This window comes from Xiphophorus couchianus, chromosome 15 (assembly GCF_001444195.1).
Source record: "Xiphophorus couchianus chromosome 15, X_couchianus-1.0, whole genome shotgun sequence".
In the NCBI taxonomy this organism is placed as follows: Eukaryota; Metazoa; Chordata; class Actinopteri; order Cyprinodontiformes; family Poeciliidae; genus Xiphophorus; species Xiphophorus couchianus.
Window position 1 is genome coordinate 22,010,768 of NC_040242.1, and position 20,886 is coordinate 22,031,653.

General features: G+C 40.0%; 1 protein-coding gene across 1 annotated transcript in view; it reads right to left on the bottom strand.

Moving 5' to 3' along the window:
* cdk19 (cyclin dependent kinase 19) overlaps nt 1-20,886 on the bottom strand; it is a 54,075-nt gene that overhangs the window by 22,391 nt on the left and 10,798 nt on the right. Inside the window, exons 3-4 of the mRNA XM_028040148.1 lie at nt 7,040-7,150; nt 6,642-6,782 (exon numbers count right to left, since the gene is read on the bottom strand). Coding sequence (XP_027895949.1) covers nt 6,642-6,782; nt 7,040-7,150 — 252 coding nt within the window. The remainder of the gene's footprint in view (nt 1-6,641; nt 6,783-7,039; nt 7,151-20,886) is intronic.

A 20,886-nucleotide genomic window follows, 5' to 3' on the forward strand; every position in this document is an offset into this window, starting at 1 on the left:
TGAGGTTGTTTTCCACCAGGCGTCAACAGCCACTCACTTTTCTTTCCTTGTTGCTCACACTCAGAGAAAACTAAACAAGAGGCGAGCACCTGCAAGATGCACGATAGTCTGGTCTACAATGAGAGCTAAAGAATTACACAAATCAGAGCTTGAACCTGCTACAATGGCAGGAAGCCCTGGCAATGAAACATTACAATAACAGGACTAAGGGCAATGCATCACAGTTTTATCTGGCTGCACAGAAAATAGTTGTGGGAGGACGGAAGTGTTGGTGCACCGATAAGACCGGTGTGACCTCCAGAGAGCAAAACAACAACAATGCTGCTGTGGTAGAATTCAGACCCAAAGAGGTTTCACTTTGATCCCTTCAGAGTGAGCTTCTGTTCAATCTATTTTAATCTATGGTACAGTGTAAATTATTGTATATAATCCAAGTACAATATGGGTGTTTTTCTACAGCAGAGAACTGTTGCAGTAGCGCATGACCCCAGACACACTGCAGCACAGTTTTCATTTGTAGCTCTAATTTCCCACTGCAGTCGCTGCAGCTTCTATTTCATGTGTTGCAGGAGCAGCAGGAAGAGTCATATCTGTTATTTTCTGTAATTTAACTCTGCTACTGCATGGCTGTAAAAGATTAACTTGTGAAACAAGCATCTTATCATCGCACATATTTTCTGTGATACTTTCCTGATTTTCTGATCTAGCCTTTTCAACTAAAAAACATCAGCAAATGAAGTTGTTTGAAGATATCACAGTACTGAGGATCTGATCACTGGAAAGGCTTCCAATAACCATCGAGCAGCATGACGATACATGTGCCTTACAGCAGATGGTCACAGGTTTGGTGCAGCTGACTCTGAAACAAAACAGAGTCACAATGGTGTGGCTGAATGCCAACATACCCCTGTGCAGGACCACATGTTCACGGCCCTTGTGCAGCTGCAGCAAACTCTAGGACCAAATCAGGGCCGGTACCAGCGAGGATCTTGGCACCCGGTCACATGGAGGACCCACAGCTTCAGCATGAGCTAATGTTTCCACATGGCAGCTTTATGACGACAGTGACCTGTCTACAGTCAAAACAAACCATAATATCGTTGTTTATTTGGAAACACCGCTCCAGACAGCTAATTACTCTAAAAGCTTGAACCAGTGTCGACTGTTCGCCGACACTGGTTCTGTTCCAGTTCTGATCAGGTCTGTGCCTGAGGCAGAGATTGAGCATGTCTGTAGCTGCCTTTCTATAACAAATGAGTGCAAAACTTTGCAAATATTCCACTAATGTTGAAAAAACATAATTTCGTAGTTGTGTGTTTTCATTAAATAAGAAACACAAATAAAATCACATGTGAATAACTTTGTTCATACAGCAAGTCATTAAAAAATTGCTATGCCATCATCCTCTAAACACTTCCTGTCGTCTTCATGGTTTGCACCAGTCAAATTGCGCACTTATAAGGTCAATATAAACGCAGCTAAAAAGTCTGATAAAGCTATTTAAGTCATATCCACTGATGGACTATACACATCTATCTGGTGAGTATAGAACATAACACCTGAATGTAAAGAATAAACTACAATTAATTCTAAACATTAGTCTGAAGGGTGAAAAAAAGATTAATTTGTGATCATTTTAGAATCTGCAGATGACTTGATTAACCCACCGGCTGGATATCAAAAGACTAAGAGTCAGCTCGTTTTTTACTGACGAACTGCAATTTCAGTTTAGCCATGGCTCTTCCTATTGTCACTATGAGTTTTTAAAGTTTACACATAAAGACAAAGTCCAAACCATGGTTCAGTCCAGTTAAGACAAATAAAAAAAGCACTCATCAGCCATTTTATTAGGTACACTTCTCAATTTCTTCTTAGTACAAAGAGTAAATCAGCCAATCCCTTGCCAGCAACTCTCTAGGTGTAGCAGTAGTGTTGCTGTTGGGGCCAGTCAGGCTGGTCTGAGCGTTTCAGAAACAGCTGATCTAATGAAATTTTTTCACATAACCATCGGATGGGTCTGCAGAGAATGGTCTGAAATGTCTACGATATTCAGTCAGGAGCGGTTGTTTAGATGAAAATGTCTTGTTGATGTCGAAGGAGAATGGGCTGACTGGTTCCAGATGACAAATAACCACAACAGTACCTAAAATAACCACCTGTTGCAACCAAGTTATGAAAATGCCATATCTGACTGCACAAGGCTTGAAGCAGATGGGCTACAGAAGCAGAAGACTACACCAGGGGACACATCTGTCGACTACAAACAGTAAACTGTGGCTACAACAGAGCTTACAGCTAACAGTGGAGCCAATTTTTCATTTAGCGCATTAGCAATTTGCTACCTTTGAGAACATTTAGCACATTTAGCTTTCCTTGAATTAATTTTTGCGGATAAATCCTAAGGTGCTAATCTACTTGGTTGTTTTGTAAACTTTCAGCTGAAGAAAGTTCCAGATCTGTGCTGAAGTTTTGGAAATCGACTATTAAGAATTCTGAAAGTGATTAGATGTATATTTTCACGCCTCTAGTGGGTGAAGACTGTTTACGCAGCAGTTTTGTTTCCTCTCCACAGGTACTTGAAAACTGACGTTGATTCTGTACCCAGAATGCATCAGTGTAAAACAGTAAACAGTTTAAAATCTACTGATGTCCTGAGTGCTTTCTGATCGAAGACCCATTGTGGTCAACTTGGCAAAATAAGCAAAGGAGCTAGCAATACTCAACTGTAAAACTGGAAAGAAAAATAATGCATCCAAAGAATCACTTGCTGAAGTACAATGGTACAGGTAGCACTTTAGCTTTAGTTTCTGCTAAATACCATGTTGGTATAACGCCTTAGTGTTAGTGGAAGTAATGTTTATGATTAGAATTATGATAATCAAGGCGTCCTTAAGATTGTCGAAAGGGGAAAATTGTTACAAAAATCGGTAGAAACATCTTGCCGTGTGAACTAGGACCTAGACATGGCAGTGAGCTGACTTTACTCCATCCTTCAAAGATTCCAGATCTCAGTCCAACAGAGAACCTTTGGGATGTGGAGGAGCAGTACATTCACATTATGCATGTCCAGTATTCACATTACCATGTGAACATGGATAAAAAAGTTTGAGGAATGTTTCAGATATCACTTTGGCTCTATGTCAAAGCATTAAGGCAGAACTAATAGTACGGTGTGTTCAATACAGTTGCCAGTGAGTATAATCTAAGAAACTATAGACGGACATCAAATTGGGAAGAGTCAAAATGCCATTAAATATGATTCCACCATCAAACAAAGAGAACCACTGAACTATAGTAAAATATTCAAAATAGTAGCAACTCTTTCTAATTACACCAGTAACTTATGGAGGAGGGTTAATGATGGTGTAGGCTTGTTTAGCAGCAATGAGGCATTTTAGAAAACAATCATCATGGATTACTGATACACACACAAAATCTGATTTAAAGTTGACAGAAATAGATCTATATGCCAAGACCTGAACTGCTGACCTCTGAACTCCACTTATCCACAACTGACAGCTCAGCTGTTTTAACTCACAAAGCGTAATATCAGTCTGCTGGGAATTACGGAAAGACAGCCTCTGTTCTGGCCATCTGACATCAAATCAGCGACGTCACCAATCAAGTTAAAGTTCTCCCACATAATCTGCTCTGTTTGCTTAGTTTTTATTATAGAAAGACAACACTAGCCTTTTTTGTGAGAGGCAGCTGTAGAAGGAGATGGAAGCGTGGGAGCTGACATCCAGATGGGCTGTGGGAGTCTGCAGCATACAGTCACATGTGAGATGCAGCGAAAGCAAATTGGACCAGTCCTGTTGTTTTAATCTAATGTGACAGATCTGTTTGCTAAGAAGCTGCAAGAACACTGATGTGTCTGGTTGTTGGTTCTGCTGCTTATGTAACACACTTTGATCTGTGAGCTGACTGTCAGATATGGAGTTGCTTTGAGCAGGTTTACAGCTTACATCTTAAATTTGTTGTTTTAAAGACATCGGACTCATCCTAATGTCTACAAATATTAAGAGCTGCACAAACATTTCATATCTGAATCTCACCAAGCACTGAAAAAACACATTCAGACGATATTTTATATCAGATCTACAATTAGAAACATTTTAAACAAGAAAGTCAGGGTATGTACAGAAATTCTTCATTTAATTTACAACCTTTAAATATATTTTGTGATACTGCCACAATATTTTTTAATGCAAACATGACTTCAAGCTGCAGCTTGGACTTCAGTTAGAGGTAATGCTCTGATTACAAAGTGTCATTTTCTTAACTTTTGTAGTGAGTCTAGTAATATTAGTTACTGGATCTCCAAGTCTTATAGCTTTAAAGTAGATATGAAAAATAATGCTGAACAAATAAAGACATAAAATTGAAGCTGCTTAAAATCATAAAGAAGTTATTGTTATGATTTTTTATTTTTTTTTCAGTATTAAATCTGGCCTCAACAAACTCATGGAACATATCATCTTATCCTTTATCTGAAAAAATAAATAAATGATACTGATTTCCTTTAGATTTTTTACTATAATGATCTACTATGTTGTACCTCAGTCCAGGTTTTGCCATATTCTGTTCAGCACTCTGTATTAATTATTGCTATATAGTTTTATTCCTTTGAATTTAGTTTCTTAGTTTATTCTTACATTTTGTTCTTCTTTGTGCATTTTTATTTAGTTTCTTTAGATTAGTGTTAGCCAAAAGAGATCTACCAGATGAGGGTAATAATAACAGAGGTGCCAGTAGATCAGCACTGAAACTGGAAACATTTGTCAAGATTCTTGAACTCCTTTCATTTTATTTTATTCAAATTGTTGGAACTCAGGGTAGTTGAATCCATCACTATCATGTTTTTGTAGTTTTTTGTCCACAATATTTTTGTGAGCTGTACTAGAAACTTGTACACCATGGTTGGCGTTAAAGTAGCGCTAGAATAAAGATTTTCAGGAAACACTTGCAGCCCATGTTTTTTCTGCCACACTTTATTTACCCTTTCCTCTCAGTCTCTGTAGCTTTCAGCAGGGAAACCGACAGTAAGCATTAGGGCTGCACCGATAGTAGTTTTTTGGCCAATCCCCAATTATAAATGTTTAAAAAGCCTGACTTTCTGATTCTGAGTTTGGCCGAAACTCATTTTCTTGTCTGAAATGTTGCTAAATATAACAAGAACGTTTCTGAGATGGTAACAGTGGGGTGACTATTGTTAACTGCAAACGTGCAGAGATCTATCTATCAGTAAAACCTCTATCACAGCAGAGCAAGACAGAATTTTTAGACCTTTACTGATGCAGATAAAAACTGGTTAAGACCGTCTTCAAATGGAAGTATCGGCCGATCAACAATCTCCCAAAATTAAGGAAATCTGGGTCAATTTATTGGCTGGCCAATTTATTGGTGCAACCCTAGTGAGCATGTAAAGTAGTTTTCAAGCGTGCCAAAGGGGATCACAGAAAATGTTCTTTTCTCCCAAGGTCTTGAAGCAGATTGCCTAAAGGGGCTGGGTTTCTGTTTCTCAAGAATCTGCCCACACATTCCTCCTAGTCCAAGATCTGAAGTCCTTCAACTAGTCAAACTTGAAATTTTTGAGACACTCTTCTGGAGAAATCTATTTGTGGAATGTTTTCTAATTCTAATCCCAACATTTCATTTTTATTGCATTCATCTGCCAGCTGAAGCATTGGAACAGTCCTGCTAACTACTCAATAACATTTACACTCATCAGTCCAGATCAACAAACCCTTATGCAACAATTCAGCTTGTGAACAAATGAATCTCAACTCACAGCTCACACACACGATAGTTTGAGATTCCTCCTGACGGATTGTTGTTGCTTCTGTCTGAGTCTCAGAGAATCTAACTTCCCGTAAACAACAACAAAAGACGTTATGTGGGAAAAGAAAAAAGAGAAGAATCTCACAGTAACTAATGGTGTGCTGCAGTCAGATTAGATGGTTGAGTTCAGGGCGTTCTGCTCCTCACACACAACAATCCCACTCCTTCGCACTATCTCATTTATAATAATAGAACACGCTGGGACATAACAACACCTGCACAGCAGGACAAACACATCTCTGCTGACTGCGCTGATTCAGTGTGACAAACTGGAGAGACATTCGGTCCTTTAGTTTCAGCATTAATCCAGAGACAGCAGCGCTGCTGTAGGCTAATGGAGGATAACTGATGGCCATTGGAGAGTTTTCTCATGTCACACTGCTCCTCATCCAGCTCCACTGGCTCCCATCCACTGTACAATATCTTACTTCTTACTTATAAGGTTTGAATGGCCAACCAGCGGTATATACTTCCAAACTTCAAAAACTGTATGTCTTTTGCAGGTCATGTGACCAAAGCCTGGTGGTTGTTGAAAACTAAAAATGAATTAAACTTCTCAGCTGCAGAACCAGGACTTTAGCTTTACAAAAAGCAACTAAAAGCTCGTTTTTAAAATAATTGCTTTTCATTTCTATAAATGAAGCATATATCTACTCAGCAAGTTGTCATCAACGTCTTAAAAAAGCCATGGATAAAGATTTACTTGCTTAATCACATGGAAATGGCTCCAGGATGAAGTGTGTGCCATGGGTGGTGTGTGTTAATATAGGCAAACTGGAGCAGTAAAGTTAGCTGCTTACCAGATCCCTGTGGAGCACCCAGTTGGTGTGGAGGTAATGGATCCCATCCAGGATCTGGTACAGGAGAGATTTCACCATCCCTCTGGGGAGCTGCATGGGCTTCTTGTTGGCTTTGGAGGCGCGGTGGAACTTAATGATGTGCTGCAAAGTAAACAAAGTTTGAGACGGTTTGAGTCCCCAAGGCTTCACATCCCCCACTCTGTCTGTGGATGTCACTGGATCGATTTACTGTGACAGACAAAACGCTTTATCTTTCAAACATCTAGAGATAAAACAAACTAAATATTTTTTTTATTGTAGACAAAAATAGAATCAAATGACTGTTTCTGTACAAAGAGTGTGGATTTGGCCGTCATCAACACAGTTGCATGTTGCAGCAGTGGTGCACAAAGACTCACCCACAGATCATGTTCGGCGTAGTCGAACAGGAGCCACACCTTCCTGTCGCTGTGGGACAGAAACACTTTCTGAAGGGCAATAACGTTCGGGTGCTTCAGTTCTCGTAACAGCTGGAAGACACACAGAAGAAATATATGAGGAAATATGAGAGAAAATAAGTCATACCCTCTGAAAGTGTAATATTGTCACCTTCCTAAAATAATGCCCAAAGTCATTGTTTTGCCATAAATGACTTTGGGGAAAAAAAAGAATCGTCACCTCTTTCTTTCCAAAAGATGATTTACACACACACACACCCGTGCGCACGCCCACACACACACACACAGAGTGATTTCTATATATCCATGTTTATATGCAATAACCTCTGCTCTCCAGTATATTTTTCTATTCAGACTAGATGAATTGAATCAAATATTAAAGTTCAGACTTTTGGTGAGATGATGACAGGTGTGAAACATTGTGTCCCATTCTTCGCTCCCTCAGTTAAAGTGTAAGTTAATAACAAGGCGTCCAGGCAGCAGAACAACCACCAGGATCCGGATTTGCACCTGTTCCTCTCACCTCATGCGGACTGTCTGCTTCCTGTCCTCCATAATGTCACAAGTCCTTTACCACACAGTCTGAAAAGTTTGGCTAAAATTTTAAATAGTATTTACTCATAACAAGATGCTGGTAAACAAGATTTATTCACACACCCAGAACGTTCTCCCTCCATTTAATCACATTACATAGAACAGGATGCACTGTTTGAAAATGCAGATTTATAAGGTGTGTTTGTTCTGATACCCCTAAATAAAAGGGTCAGAGACAAGGTTAAGAAGTGTAATGTAGAGCAAAAATATAAAACCTCAACTTTCTGAACTACATGCAAATTACTATGTGAAGAAGTAAACCTCTTGAACACACCAAAAGCAAAACACGGCGATGGCAGCGTCATGCTGGGAGGAAGCTTTTCTGCTTTGACTGTTAGAAGTTGCAAAAATTAACTGAGGTAGAGGTTTATCTTCCAGAGATATGGTGGGATGGTTTACATCAAATTATTTTCATGTGCATAAACAGCCCAGTTAAAGTACAGACCTAAATCCAATAAAGAATCAATGGCAAAACTAAAAAGAATTGTAGTTTACATACAGTATGTTCTCCATTCAATCTGGCGGAACTTGAGCTCAGAACAATGGGCAGAAAGTTTCAGTCTCTAGATGTGCACTGCTGGAAGAGACACTACACTGAGATTTATATCAACATTTGGAAATGTAATACAGCATGTGGGAGGACCGCCTTATGACGAAATGCTACAAAACAATACATTTTCAGTAGAACATGTAAAATACACTTTTAAATCTTGCAACAAATGAACACCTATGACTGTGTCACAATAATACATTTTACTTGACCATACAATGTCCCAGAAGTGATTTCAATAAATGATAATGTTGTTTTGAGACCATTTTCAAGATAAGGGCATAATAATGCCAGTTCAAACTCTGAAAGTCTAATAAACACTAATTTTGTAGAGAACACTCCTCAGTGAAACTAGAAGACATTTAAAACTTTAAAAAAAACAACCCACAACAAACAAATAGTACGCATTATGAAGAATGGAAATATTGAGCTTCGTTATATTTATTATACAATTACTTGCTTAACTGCTTATTGTGGGAGGTTTATTGTACTTCTGAAAGTGTTACTTAGATGACAAACTCAAAACCACGGACCCAACAGCATGCCAACATGACAGAGAGCTGCTGAGTGTGGAGCTGTAACAGCAGCTTATTGGACGTAAACAGTGACAGTGACAGTATGCAGTGACAGAGCTAAATAACTGCATTCTAAACTCTGTGCTGCACCTTTTGTAATGGTTCACTGATCTGAACAATTCCCACTTACGCTGCGTCATTCTCTGACCCATAACAGTCCGTCCAGAATCAATCACTGCCTTCCGACAAGCCTCCATTACTGCAAAGCTAGCTCAGCTAGAGGGGAGCTCCAACAGAAATGAATCCTGTCATGTGGATGAATTATTCAGTAGCAGAAGCTTCAAGGAGTCTAACAGTAAAACTGCCACAGAGGGTGCAAAGAATGCCCAAGAATCCACAGATTTTCTTACATGTCTTTATATATATGCAGACTTCAATATCAGTACTTATTTTTGAAATACGGTGCATTTCATTTTGATAGAAGAAATATTTATCGAAGAAGGACATGGTAGTATATCTATGGTGAGCTTATAAGACACTCTACATAGAAAGCGTACAAAACAAAATGGCCTTATACAAACCACCAGCTCCACACAAATAACATTGCATCTTTAAACTCAACCAGGACACAGCTCTCGTTGTCTTCTTTCCCAAGCTTTACAAACAAACAAAAGCAAAAATGTCCCTAAAATATATGAAACTCAGAATTTTTATCAGAGATTTCGATGTATTACTTTTTTAAAATAATTTTTCCTGCCCATATAAACGACCATGGTGGTATACACGGCTCTCCATAGTGTTGCTCACTGTGGCAATAATCGATTCACTGGGTTTTCACAACCGATATTTAATTGGGAAAAAAACGTTTGAAATGCACTGATGAATAGACATTTTACTCACTTCTATTTGTAAGTCAGTAAGATTTCTTTTGAGTGTGTCAGCTGAGTTTTGAGGGAGTAAAAACAGGGAATCTTGCTGTTAAACCCCCCAAAACAAGTTATTTAATCATTTGCTCTTCACTTTATAGCAAGGTTTAAAAATAGAAGGGGTTAGGATGGGTAAGTCCAGGAAAAATAATGGTGGAATTGTACACAAGCTGTTTGATTCAGCCTCTGGCTGTGGAAGTGGGGTTAGTGTTTGATTACAGCGATAATCCAAAGGCTATAATGGAGCATTGTGGCACCAAGTCCATGGGCTAGTCCATCAGACTGCCACCACTAGCACCCCTGAGGGAAACTTGCTGTATGAAAGCAGAACTATGACTTCAATTGCCGAAGGCACTGTCACGCACAAGACTCATCATCATCAGACGGAAGTCTGTAAGTTCATCAGGGGTAAGCAGACAATGCAATCAGCGAGTTATCGCAACAATAATTTAAGCAATGTTTGGAGTGGCTGAGCCAGAGTACCGACTTTATTGGGAAAGAGAATCAAGATTATGGTGATGGTAGGAAGACTTTTCCAGCACGTTGAATGAGGGTGAATCTTCTGCAATTTCCCCAAAACACAGCATATGTAGACATTCCCAAGTAGGCGGGGCTTGTCGCTCCAATGCCTGAATAAGATGCCAACATCTCTGATGGTTGATTATCAATCAAACAATTAATCAACAGATAGTCATAAAATCCCAGGGAAATTCAAGTATCCAGTAGCACATAAAGACCTCAACAAAAACATAAAACATACATCCATACATTAATCATTTTGAGCCTACCTGTATACCTGACAACAACAATGTACTGTACAGCAATAAAAACAGTGCTCATCAGCGGCACAATTAAAAATATAGAGGAGGAGATAAAAAAAAAATAAAGATGCGGTTCACAGTTTAAACTTTAACCATCTAAACACAGTGGTGCTGGTTTGTTGTCCCATTATTACAAACTCAATGCAGTTTCAAAAAGGTCCCGCCTCTTGGCATAACATCACAGACAACCACAGAGAAAAAGCGGCTGAACTGATTTTCTGAAATGACCTCACATATATAAACGCTGGGATTTACATGTAGAATATTTATTGTGTGGACTCTGCTGGTGTAACATTACAGCAAACCAACACAACACCGCTGCAGGCTATAATCATACGGCTGTAATCCAGCCTCAGCCGCAGCGAGCCGGGTGGGAAAATTTTCCATGTGCAGAAAATCTTGTGACTCGCTTTCACGCACTATTAAACAAAGACCATTTAGGCCATTTTAAATGTGGAGGGATGGAGGACACGCTGGGAACACACTGCTGGCTGCTCTGTCCAGTTTTTACAGAGATACAACAACTTCAATGGGGTGGAAGACTGAACATAGTATTAGAAACATGTATATTTTGTCTCTTTGTAATGGAGCTTAAAAAAAATAATACATGGAAGATGGTGGATATTTTGCCAATGTCACTTGAATAACACAATGGAATATTTATGTCTGCAAATACACATGCAGAATATACACAGTCAAGTAAGAGACTGCTGTTTCTTTGTTTTTGACCAGTCTAGTTATAAAGCTAGCAGGTTAGCGGGGACATCATTCTGTACAACCTTCAAGGCAGCAGATTTGATACAAAACCTCCATTCTGACGCTGCAATGAAAGTACCGCCACCAATTGGCCGGTACAACCACTAGTTACTGTTGATTTTGAAGATGGCATTTGACAAAATGTAATGTTTAGTACTTGTTTCATAATTGGGTACTGCACGATGTTTAGGGTATTATTTAACATGTTAAAGATGTTGAAATGTTGCTGAAATGTTTTATACAAATAAACTTGACTGAAACTCTAGTTCATTTGCCTCGACTTTCTAGGAAAACAAACTAGAGTTTGAGATCGATTCAGATCATTTATTTGCTCTATTCCTTCCCTTATGCTCCTGCAAGATTGAACCTTTTAGCTGATATTGGACAGGAAGTCATATATTATCCATGAAGAACTTTAATGAATCACATAGCATGAGCAAAATTTCTGCAGTCGAAATGGGAAACTCACAACAAGCAAGGCTGCAAAAATGCCAGTTTATTGCCGCACCAAACCGGATTTGCATCACACTGACGGAGCAACTGGAGAGAAAGAAAACATGCTGTCCTGCATCAGCCAGCTGCTGTGGACTGATTAATGGCTGCTCTCATGCTGCTGGCGAGCAGCAGATCGATGAATGCTGCAGAGAGCTCCGTGCCAACCGCTGGTTACGGACAGACAGTGCAGGGAAAAGCCAGCTCTCTTCCCTGAACACAGCGGCGGCTAGTTTAGCAGCAGACATTTGGTGCTATTATTGCATACAAACCGCTGGCTAATCTACAGGCTGCCGCTCCAAGTATAATAGTGTGGGACTGGGCAGAAGGAATGCAGTAATACGTATTACTGACAGATTAAACGCATGAATTATTGTATTATGTTGTTTTTACTGAAGCAGTGAATTCTTTAATGGTTTACCGAACTTGATCTTCTTAGAGAAGTGTAAATCATGGGTTTTAGTAGCCATTTGCTCCATGGTAACCGTCTTTTAGGGCTTTATAACCGCCGCTTTTAACATTAAACTGCGGTCCTATTTGCACAGCGATCCACGTGCTTCTAGGAAGAATTGTCAACATAGGCCAGAACAAACACAGCTTATCAGCCTGGGGGCAGTAAAGATAAAACCTCACCATTCTATGTTTCTACCGCTGAGGTTAAAGGCCACCAAATGCTGCACAATTTAAAAGGATAAGTTCTTTTAAACTGTGGGCTGACTGGAGACGTCTCCTAACCTGGAACAAGGTGAGGAAAAACAAACCCGTCAATCATGTGCGTCAAGGTTTCCTCCGCATCTGCCACGTGCTTCTGGGGGCCCGGAGGTAAGAGACTGCATTTGTGAGGCCAGGGCTTTTGCAAAACAAAAGCCATTGTGAGCAAACATGGAAATGCCTCGGGAATTACAATATTCATGAACATTGTTTCAATTCATGAAGGTCAAACTGAGAATGAAGCAGGGTGGAGATGGAGCAGAGGGGAGAGCTGGTGACGAGACTTCCAGAACAATGACTAAAAACTGAAAGGCTTTCAGCTATATAGTACTTTAAGGAAAATTCTGATTTTTCTTTCCCCGTATGAAACAGTGGCTAGTCACACACACAGGTTACACGTCAGTTACAGACATGCCAGTTCAATCCTGGTCATCAAACGATGGCAGACAGGTAGAAGTCAGTCCCTCCAGGAAGTTCATTAATTCATCATTCGCAAATTTTGCACAGATTTGCAATTTTCATCAGTCAATGCAACTTTTCCCCAAATCTGACCAATCACCTTCTCATTTTCCACTTCCTTCTTGCTGAATTTTGACCAATCCTCTCGATCCCATTCTAATTTAACTTCCTATTTCACAACATCCCTTGAAAGTGGAACCTGCAAGACGAAAGCAAGATTTTTGAGGGTTTCTTTGCAACCATTTTGAGACGTTCTTTAGGATTTGTGTTGTAATGACCAATATGGAATTCTTCTTTTGCACTTTGACAGCTCCTCAGGACAGGATTTGATTGGTATTAAGGACACTATTACAAGAAGGTACATGAAAATGTTTTTATTATTATTATTACTTTAGATAGTAACTATGTTAAAATCCTGCCTTTTTGGGAAAGGTTATGTGTAGCAATTTCAACTTTCTGAAATTACTACTATTCACAAGAATCGTAGTGATCTGTTAAATCTCCATCTTTATAAAAGTTTTTCCACATATATAAACCTTTTCAATCAAGCTTGAAGAACATTTGCAAATTGACCGCAACTTACTAAAAAAGTAGCTGCAAAATTCAGTCGTTTTAAGTTGAAACAATCACAAAAGAATACTATAACACTCTGGAGGAACTGATAAGTTATTAGGTCAACTGATAAAATGTTTTCTATCAAAGGAAACTCAGTCAATTGTAATGTGTGACTGGACTTTGCTGGGTGATTGCTACACAAATTTCTGCCCATACGAGTCTCTAAACACATATTTAGTGTGTTCAATCAGGTAGTTAGAATCTTGGAAGTTTGTATGTGAAAGAACTGTTGTTTAATTTCAAAATAATTTGCTCCAACCCCTCACCACACCTCAACTTGAACATGAAGAACACTCAAAAGCCCTTAAGGCTGTTCTCGGCAGAAAAGAGCAACGAAGATTTAAAACACCCTAATGTTCTTACTGCACAGAATTATGCTGCTAGACACAATAACTTTGTTAAGGTGAAGGTGCACACAGGAACAGCGTCGACTTTATCCAAATGCTACCCACACCTCTTTTACGGTTCTGGAAGAAAATCCCTCTCTGCCACGTTCGGTTTCATTGCTGTCACCATAACATCCAGAGAAAAAACTGAGAAAGTGCAACAATGGAGGCAAGAAACACATATAACTGCAACACAAACATCATGCTGGCAAAACAAAGCCAGTGGTCATTAGAGGAGCACAGCCGACTGGCTTATTAAAGACCACTCACAGATGATCATCTTCATATAATGTATGTCCAAGAAAATTTGTGTTCAGGACATTCAGATTTGTAATATATCATTTCATAATAGATAAGCAAATAATGGTTGAATGAGAATTAGTCAAACTTGGACTGAATTATTTTTCCTTCAATTACAGATTCTTTAAAATACTTTACGATTTGTAAATCTGTGTGTGCAAGTGAACTTAATGCTTTGCTTCTTCAAAATCTTGCAAATATCTCTTCCTTTTATGCTCTGATGAACTTGATACCTTTGCATATCATCACACCCCTCCTTAGCTGGTGCATTGCGTGTTTTAGACGCATCCCAGTTCAAACACACCTGATTCAAAGGTTGAATTACCTTGACAGAATGTTGCCCTGTTCCTGCACGCAGGCATGCAGACAAACGTATCATTTGCATCAGGAAAATGTTTCAACATGAAGATTTGTCTAGGACTCATCTCCTCTGATTTAAGGTCATTTGCAACAAACTACTATTCAAGTTCTCAATTTCAAGGCAAGGGGGGATTACGGAGTCCAAATAAAACATACAGACAAGAAGGAGGTCCGTCATGTTTATCTTAATTTGACTGAACTAATCCCAAACAGATTATAGCTACAATGGAAATATGGCGTAGCATAAAATATTTTTGAAAAATGTAATAATTATAGGATAAACTGTAACATAAAAAAAGAAATACATATTTCAGTTTCAGAGAAAAGTAGCCCTGGTGGGTCAAAATAAATTCTTAATAATGTTAACTATCATTGTTTTCCATATTTATCTTAAATTATGATGGCTAGAAGTGAACTAAATTGAGCTGCTCGTTGTTGATAGATTCATTGATGCAAGTAAGGCTCTAACTACTGGGAGGATGTGCTGCACATCACTTTACTTCAACAATCAGCTATGAAAAAAGATTTAGAATGTGCAACACCACCAAGACCCAAGTAAAACCAGCCAAGAAGTGCATCATTCAGAAAGGACAAAGGTGACCAAGGAAAGATCTTTGTTGACAATCTTTCATTAATAAGCTGTGCTGGTTTAGGTGTTCGTCCATATGTTTACTTCAAGTAATGCACTCCAAAACTTGGACTTTATGAAGTTTGCTTACGAAACACCATAATAAACACCATGTTTACACCAAAAAGTAAACATGAGCTAACTGGGAGTGTTGAACTTAGTTGAACACAACTGTATTTTCTGGAACTACCGCAAAATCACAAAGTGTTTGGAATCTTTACACCTGAGTTCCTCCACCCAGAGTAAGCTCCGCCCACCTTGTTAAATTTAGCTTTGACCTAACTGATCACCTCAGACAACTAGAGCATTTACGCAACTCACCCAAGCAGAAGCTAAACCCAGACTGTTTGTGTCGCAGAGATTTGCAGGGTTGTGAAACCTTGCTGGGCTTAGTTATGCAATCTCTGCCTACATCTCCTTCCATGTGTAGGTGGAAGACCAACTGTGAAAATATCGTCAACTAAAACAATAAAATATCATATCTGATATTTTTCTGCCATCTAAAGTTTTTATTATTGCCTGATTATGCATTTCATCAAGACCAATCAGTGAACAGAAGTAGGATTTGTGAACAGATGACATCGAGTTTTAGAATTGTAATCTGCCTATGGTTGTAGTTTAGCAATGGCAGTGGAAGAAGTGAACGAAGTCGTTCAGTCCATGTTGGCCACAGTTCCAAATATTGAGCAGTTAAAGTCGGTGCAAGAGGAATGTGTAACACATTTTATTGCTGCCAAAGATTCCATGGTTCTACTCGACTCTTCTTCCAGCTCACGCAATGGACCTTACCAAGCACTGCCCACAACCGACCTAGAAAATCCCACGTGGCCTCAAGTCTCACAAACAAAACCTGGCAACGCGTTGTTTCTATGTAAAGATGGCTTCTTCCACTTCGACTGATTCTCTGCAGTGTACTTCTGACTCGATTAGTGCATCATTTCTACCGGATTTTCACAATATATCAGCTACTACAATGGACAGAGGAACTAAGAAGTTCATGTCATCTTTTTTGGATGAGATCAAGGTGTTTGAGCCACGCGATGCCTCCAACTTGTGCACGTCACAGCAAAATGCTTTCGCTCGATGAAGAAAACGGCAAATCCACACACCCTCTACATCAATATAGCTGTGGACAAGATCACTGATGCCTATTGGTCTCGCAAGGCTGGGTAAGTCGGGCATTCATCATTTTGTAGGTTACTTTTGAAATCAGTGGGTGATTCCTGTGGTTTGTTGGCAAATGTTTGAGTGTGCCTAGGCCTGATACACTGTATTTGGTGCCAGAGTGGCTAACACGAGTAACAGTTTAGTCCAAAGCCTTTTCTGCTAAAATAAAAATATTTAGTGTATGTCAGATACAATACACATTGCATATTGATCTGTTTAGCTAACATAAGACTGTGTAGCAGACAGGCTTCAAGGTGTAGAAGTTGTATCAGTATTATGCTGTGTGTTTGTGAGAGGGCTATGCACGTAGAATGGGCATCAGCCAATGAAACGCGGCCCCTGTGGTAAGGTCCATTTTCTCTAAGCTTCACAGAGCAGCTTCCTTCATGATTGAGTTGGTGTATTACATACGTCACGGCCAAACGTTAGCATTCGGGTAAAAATCAGTTCCAGTGATTTAAAACGTCAGCAGTATCCATGGCTCCAGAAAGAAATTTTTTCTCAATAGGAATCCCAACCCAGAAACAAACCTGACAATAAATATCTGCTATTATCAGTACTATGTATTTTCCAGTCACATAGTGCTGTTTTATAGCACAATCAAGTATCAAGCTTACCTTCAGTGGTTACAAAAATGGCAACATGGCTCCTCCATTAACACCTTTAACAACATTTTTACCAGCATAGCATTGAGGAGTAGTTGGTATAATGAGCACAGCTGATGTGCAGTTCCACGAGGTGTTTGCTAATTGCTGCTGGCTAGTCTGAAGGATCTGAGTGGGGGAGTCACAGAGTTGCGTCCTCTGAGAGGTGGAAGCTCAGAAGCTTAGAAACTGCAGCTCTGAGAAGTAGCTCAGTACGTCCAACCAGGCCTTTTGCACAGCCGAATGGCTGCCATGGGAGATAACAGGATTTCTTAAACATGCATGAAAGAATGAAAGCAACACTCCAGGTATATTTTGGATGAGAAAATAACATTATAACATGATGTAAAGAAAAAAAAAGTATTTTTTTTGTTAACTTGCCCTTTAATATCGGCCCAGTTTTACTCATTGGACTGATGTGTTAAAAACTGAGTAGTATCAGCCAGTCCCAATGTTAATGCCAATATTTCATGGATCCCTAAATATCTTTAGGCTGTTCTCATGCTACTGCATTTCTAGTTATGCGGTCTCAATAAAGATTCACCTAGGTGTCTCTGAATTCAAGATCTGTCTATATATAGACTCCAGATAAAAACCATACATCATACAATGAATCGTTATATCATGTCTACTTAAACATTTTGTCTGCTGCTTAACTTTCATATCTTTAGGAAGAACATTACTATGGAAAAGAATTACCAGCCATTCTGCAAAGCCAAAACCCAGAGCAGCCAAACCGAACTCTTTCCACCCTTCCCAACTTAACTCTGCCACATGTGGCTTGCCAGTTGCTGAACCCGACTGTTTGCTAAACGAAGCGTGGAGGCGGTCTGGGAGCCACAAAGACCCTTTTGTTCAGCTGGGAGAGTCTTGGAGATGTTTTGAGAAAGACCAAATTCTGGTGGCCGTGAAATTTGAGAAACAAATGAGTTTAAGCCTGATCTGCTGAGAAAGAAGAGGAAATACGCTACATGAACATTTTAAACCACACATTTTATTAACTAACATCCAGGTGTGGATTATTTTTCTATGTTGAATTCTATCTACAGGATGACGTGCAACAGTTGGTTTACAAAAAATGAACCCGAACTATAAGGGAAGATCTGAATTTTTGGATTTCAAGCTTTATAGAATAGCCATGCAGCATGTAGACCCAGTACCGGTCCAAAACCAGAAGTTGGATCTGAGCTAACAAGCTAACAGCTACTCACAGTAAAGTGACTAGCTGTTAAGTGATGTTTCAAATAGTTTAAAGGGATCCACAATTAGTCGAACATGCCTAAATACTGTATGTTGTAATTTTTCTATTAACTAAAAAATAGATGTTATTGATACGCCAAAACTCATAATTACTTCCAAAAATGTATCTTTTGTTATAATTTTCACCAATGGAGGTTGCCATTTTTTCATTTGCTGGGTTGTGTCCACAACCCAGCAAATGAAATCTGAATCTACAGCGTGAACACAGGAAGGCTAACTTCAACTAAGTAGTTGTTTATCTTATTGCGTTTGACTGATGTAATTTTAGATAATGCCACACTGTGTCACTATTGGCTGTAATTAAAACAAAAAACACACACAAAAAAAACAGTGGGGTGAGTCTGGATCACTTCCCACATGAAAAAAAAAGAGCGCACTGGGAGAGAGCCGGCCACAACTTCAGAAGGACCTATTTGTGCATTTCTCTCCGGCGGCAACCCTCAAACCCGTTGGTGGACACCTTCGGTGAGGGATGCTGTCAGGCTGAAGAAGGAGTCCTATCAGGCCTTTTTGGCCTGTAGGACTCCAGAAGCAGCTGATGGGTACCGGCGGGCAAAGCGGCATGCGGCTCGGGTGATTGCTGAGGCAAAAACCCGGGCGTAGTAGAAGTTTGGAGAGGCCATGGAGAAAGACTTTCGCACAGCTTCGAGGTGAATCTGGTCCACCATCCAGCGTCTCAGGAGGGGGATGCAGTACAGCACCAACACTGTTTATAGTGGGGATGGTGTGCTGCTGACCTCGACTCGGGACGTTGTGGGCCGGTGGGCAGAATACTTCAAAGACCTCCTCAATCCCACCAACATGCCTTCCATTGAGGAAGCTGAGCCTGGGGACTCTGGGTTGGGCTCACCAATCTCTGGGGACGAGTTTGCCGAGGTGGCTAAAAAGCTCCTCGGTGGCAAGGCCCCTGGGGTGGATGAGATCCACCCAGAGTTCCTTAAGGCTCTGAATGTTGCAGGGTTGTGTTGGCTGACGCGACTCTGCAATATCGCATGGACATCGGGGGCAGTTCCCCTCGATTGGCAGACTGGGGTGGTGGTCCCCCTGTTCAAAAATGGGGACCGTAGGGTGTGCTCCAATTACAGGGGGTCACACTCTTAAGCCTCCCTGGCAAGGTCTATTCAGGGGTCCTGGAGAGGAGGGTCTGGTCCGCATTTCCGGCAGTAAGTCAGGCTCGTTTCCGATGACAGCTGGACTTCACCAGGGCTGCCCTTTGTCACTGATTCTGTTCATTACTTTCATGGACAGAATTCCTAGGCGCAGCCAAGGTGTTGAGGGGATCCGTTTTGGTGGCCTTAGGATCGCATCTCTGCTTTTTGCGGATAATGTGGTCCTTTTGGCTTCATCAGGTCATGATCTGCAGCTCTCGCTGGAGTGGTTCGCAGCCGAGTGTGAAGCGGTCGTAATGAGGATCAGTGCCTCCAAATCCGAGGCCATGGTCTTGAGCTGGAAAAGGGTAGAGTGCCTTCTCCGGGTCGAGGGGGGGGGGGGGGGGTCCTGCCCCAAGTGGAGGAGTTCAAGTATCTCCGGATCTTATTCTTGATCTGATATTGTATCAGCTCAATATTGGTATTGGCCAATACTCAAAGTTGCAATATTGATGTTGTATCAGAAGTGAAAAAGTTGTATCGGGACACCCCTAATTCGAATTCTCCCCCTTTTTTTAACACAAATATAAAAGGTGAATTCAGTGTAACAATCTTATCATTAGCTGATTTTTTATTTATACTTATATTTTAAATCTCATGACTGTCACAAAAGCCACAGGATTGGATGTAGTGATGGACCTGAACCTTAGAGTTGCTTTAGAACCATTATCACTGGAACATTGACCAACATATTTACCAACATATATATACAGGTCAGGTAATCCATAGCAAAACATATAATCACTGCATTTAAGTAAAAACTAGACATCAATGAGTGGATAAATAATAAAATTAATCAAGTAGATTAACAGATCTTGTTGATTTCCTTACCAGTTTTTACTTAGTGTTATTTGAAGTAAAATTGTAACCCTGAGAAAAAAGTAGAAATCTCTGTTTCTTCTGTATGATGTAAAGATAAAAAGGAAGCATATTCGCCTTCAGGTTAAACTTAAGATTCAGTTTAACCTGAAAGAGTCCATATCACCTACAATGCGACGGTCATACAGAAGCAAATTTTCCATGAGGTTCATCAATCACACAATGACTCATCAGCTCTCTAAGGCAGAGTCCGGACATTTTTATGTATCCAACACCTTATTCCATAAATCATGACTCATAACTCACCACCATGGTTGTAATATATCCAGTCGCGACTCCGCCCTTTCTTCACCATGACAAACTAGATGAAGCCTTGACCCTTTTATCCCTCTTCCTTCTACCAAAACTGGTTTATAGGAAACAGGTAGGAACAGGTCTTGGTGTTCTACCTACACCTGTGGTATCTGTGTTGGTAGAACACTTTTACTACCTGTTCCACTTACACAGGTAGACCTAAAAACTACCTGAAAACTGAACACCTCCACTGAAGGCAGAGGCTCACTGCAGACACTGAGGAAGCAGTCCACCTCTCTCCAGATGATGAGCATGCAACTAAAACTTGAGATTCAGATATGTATTGATTTGTTAACCTTGACA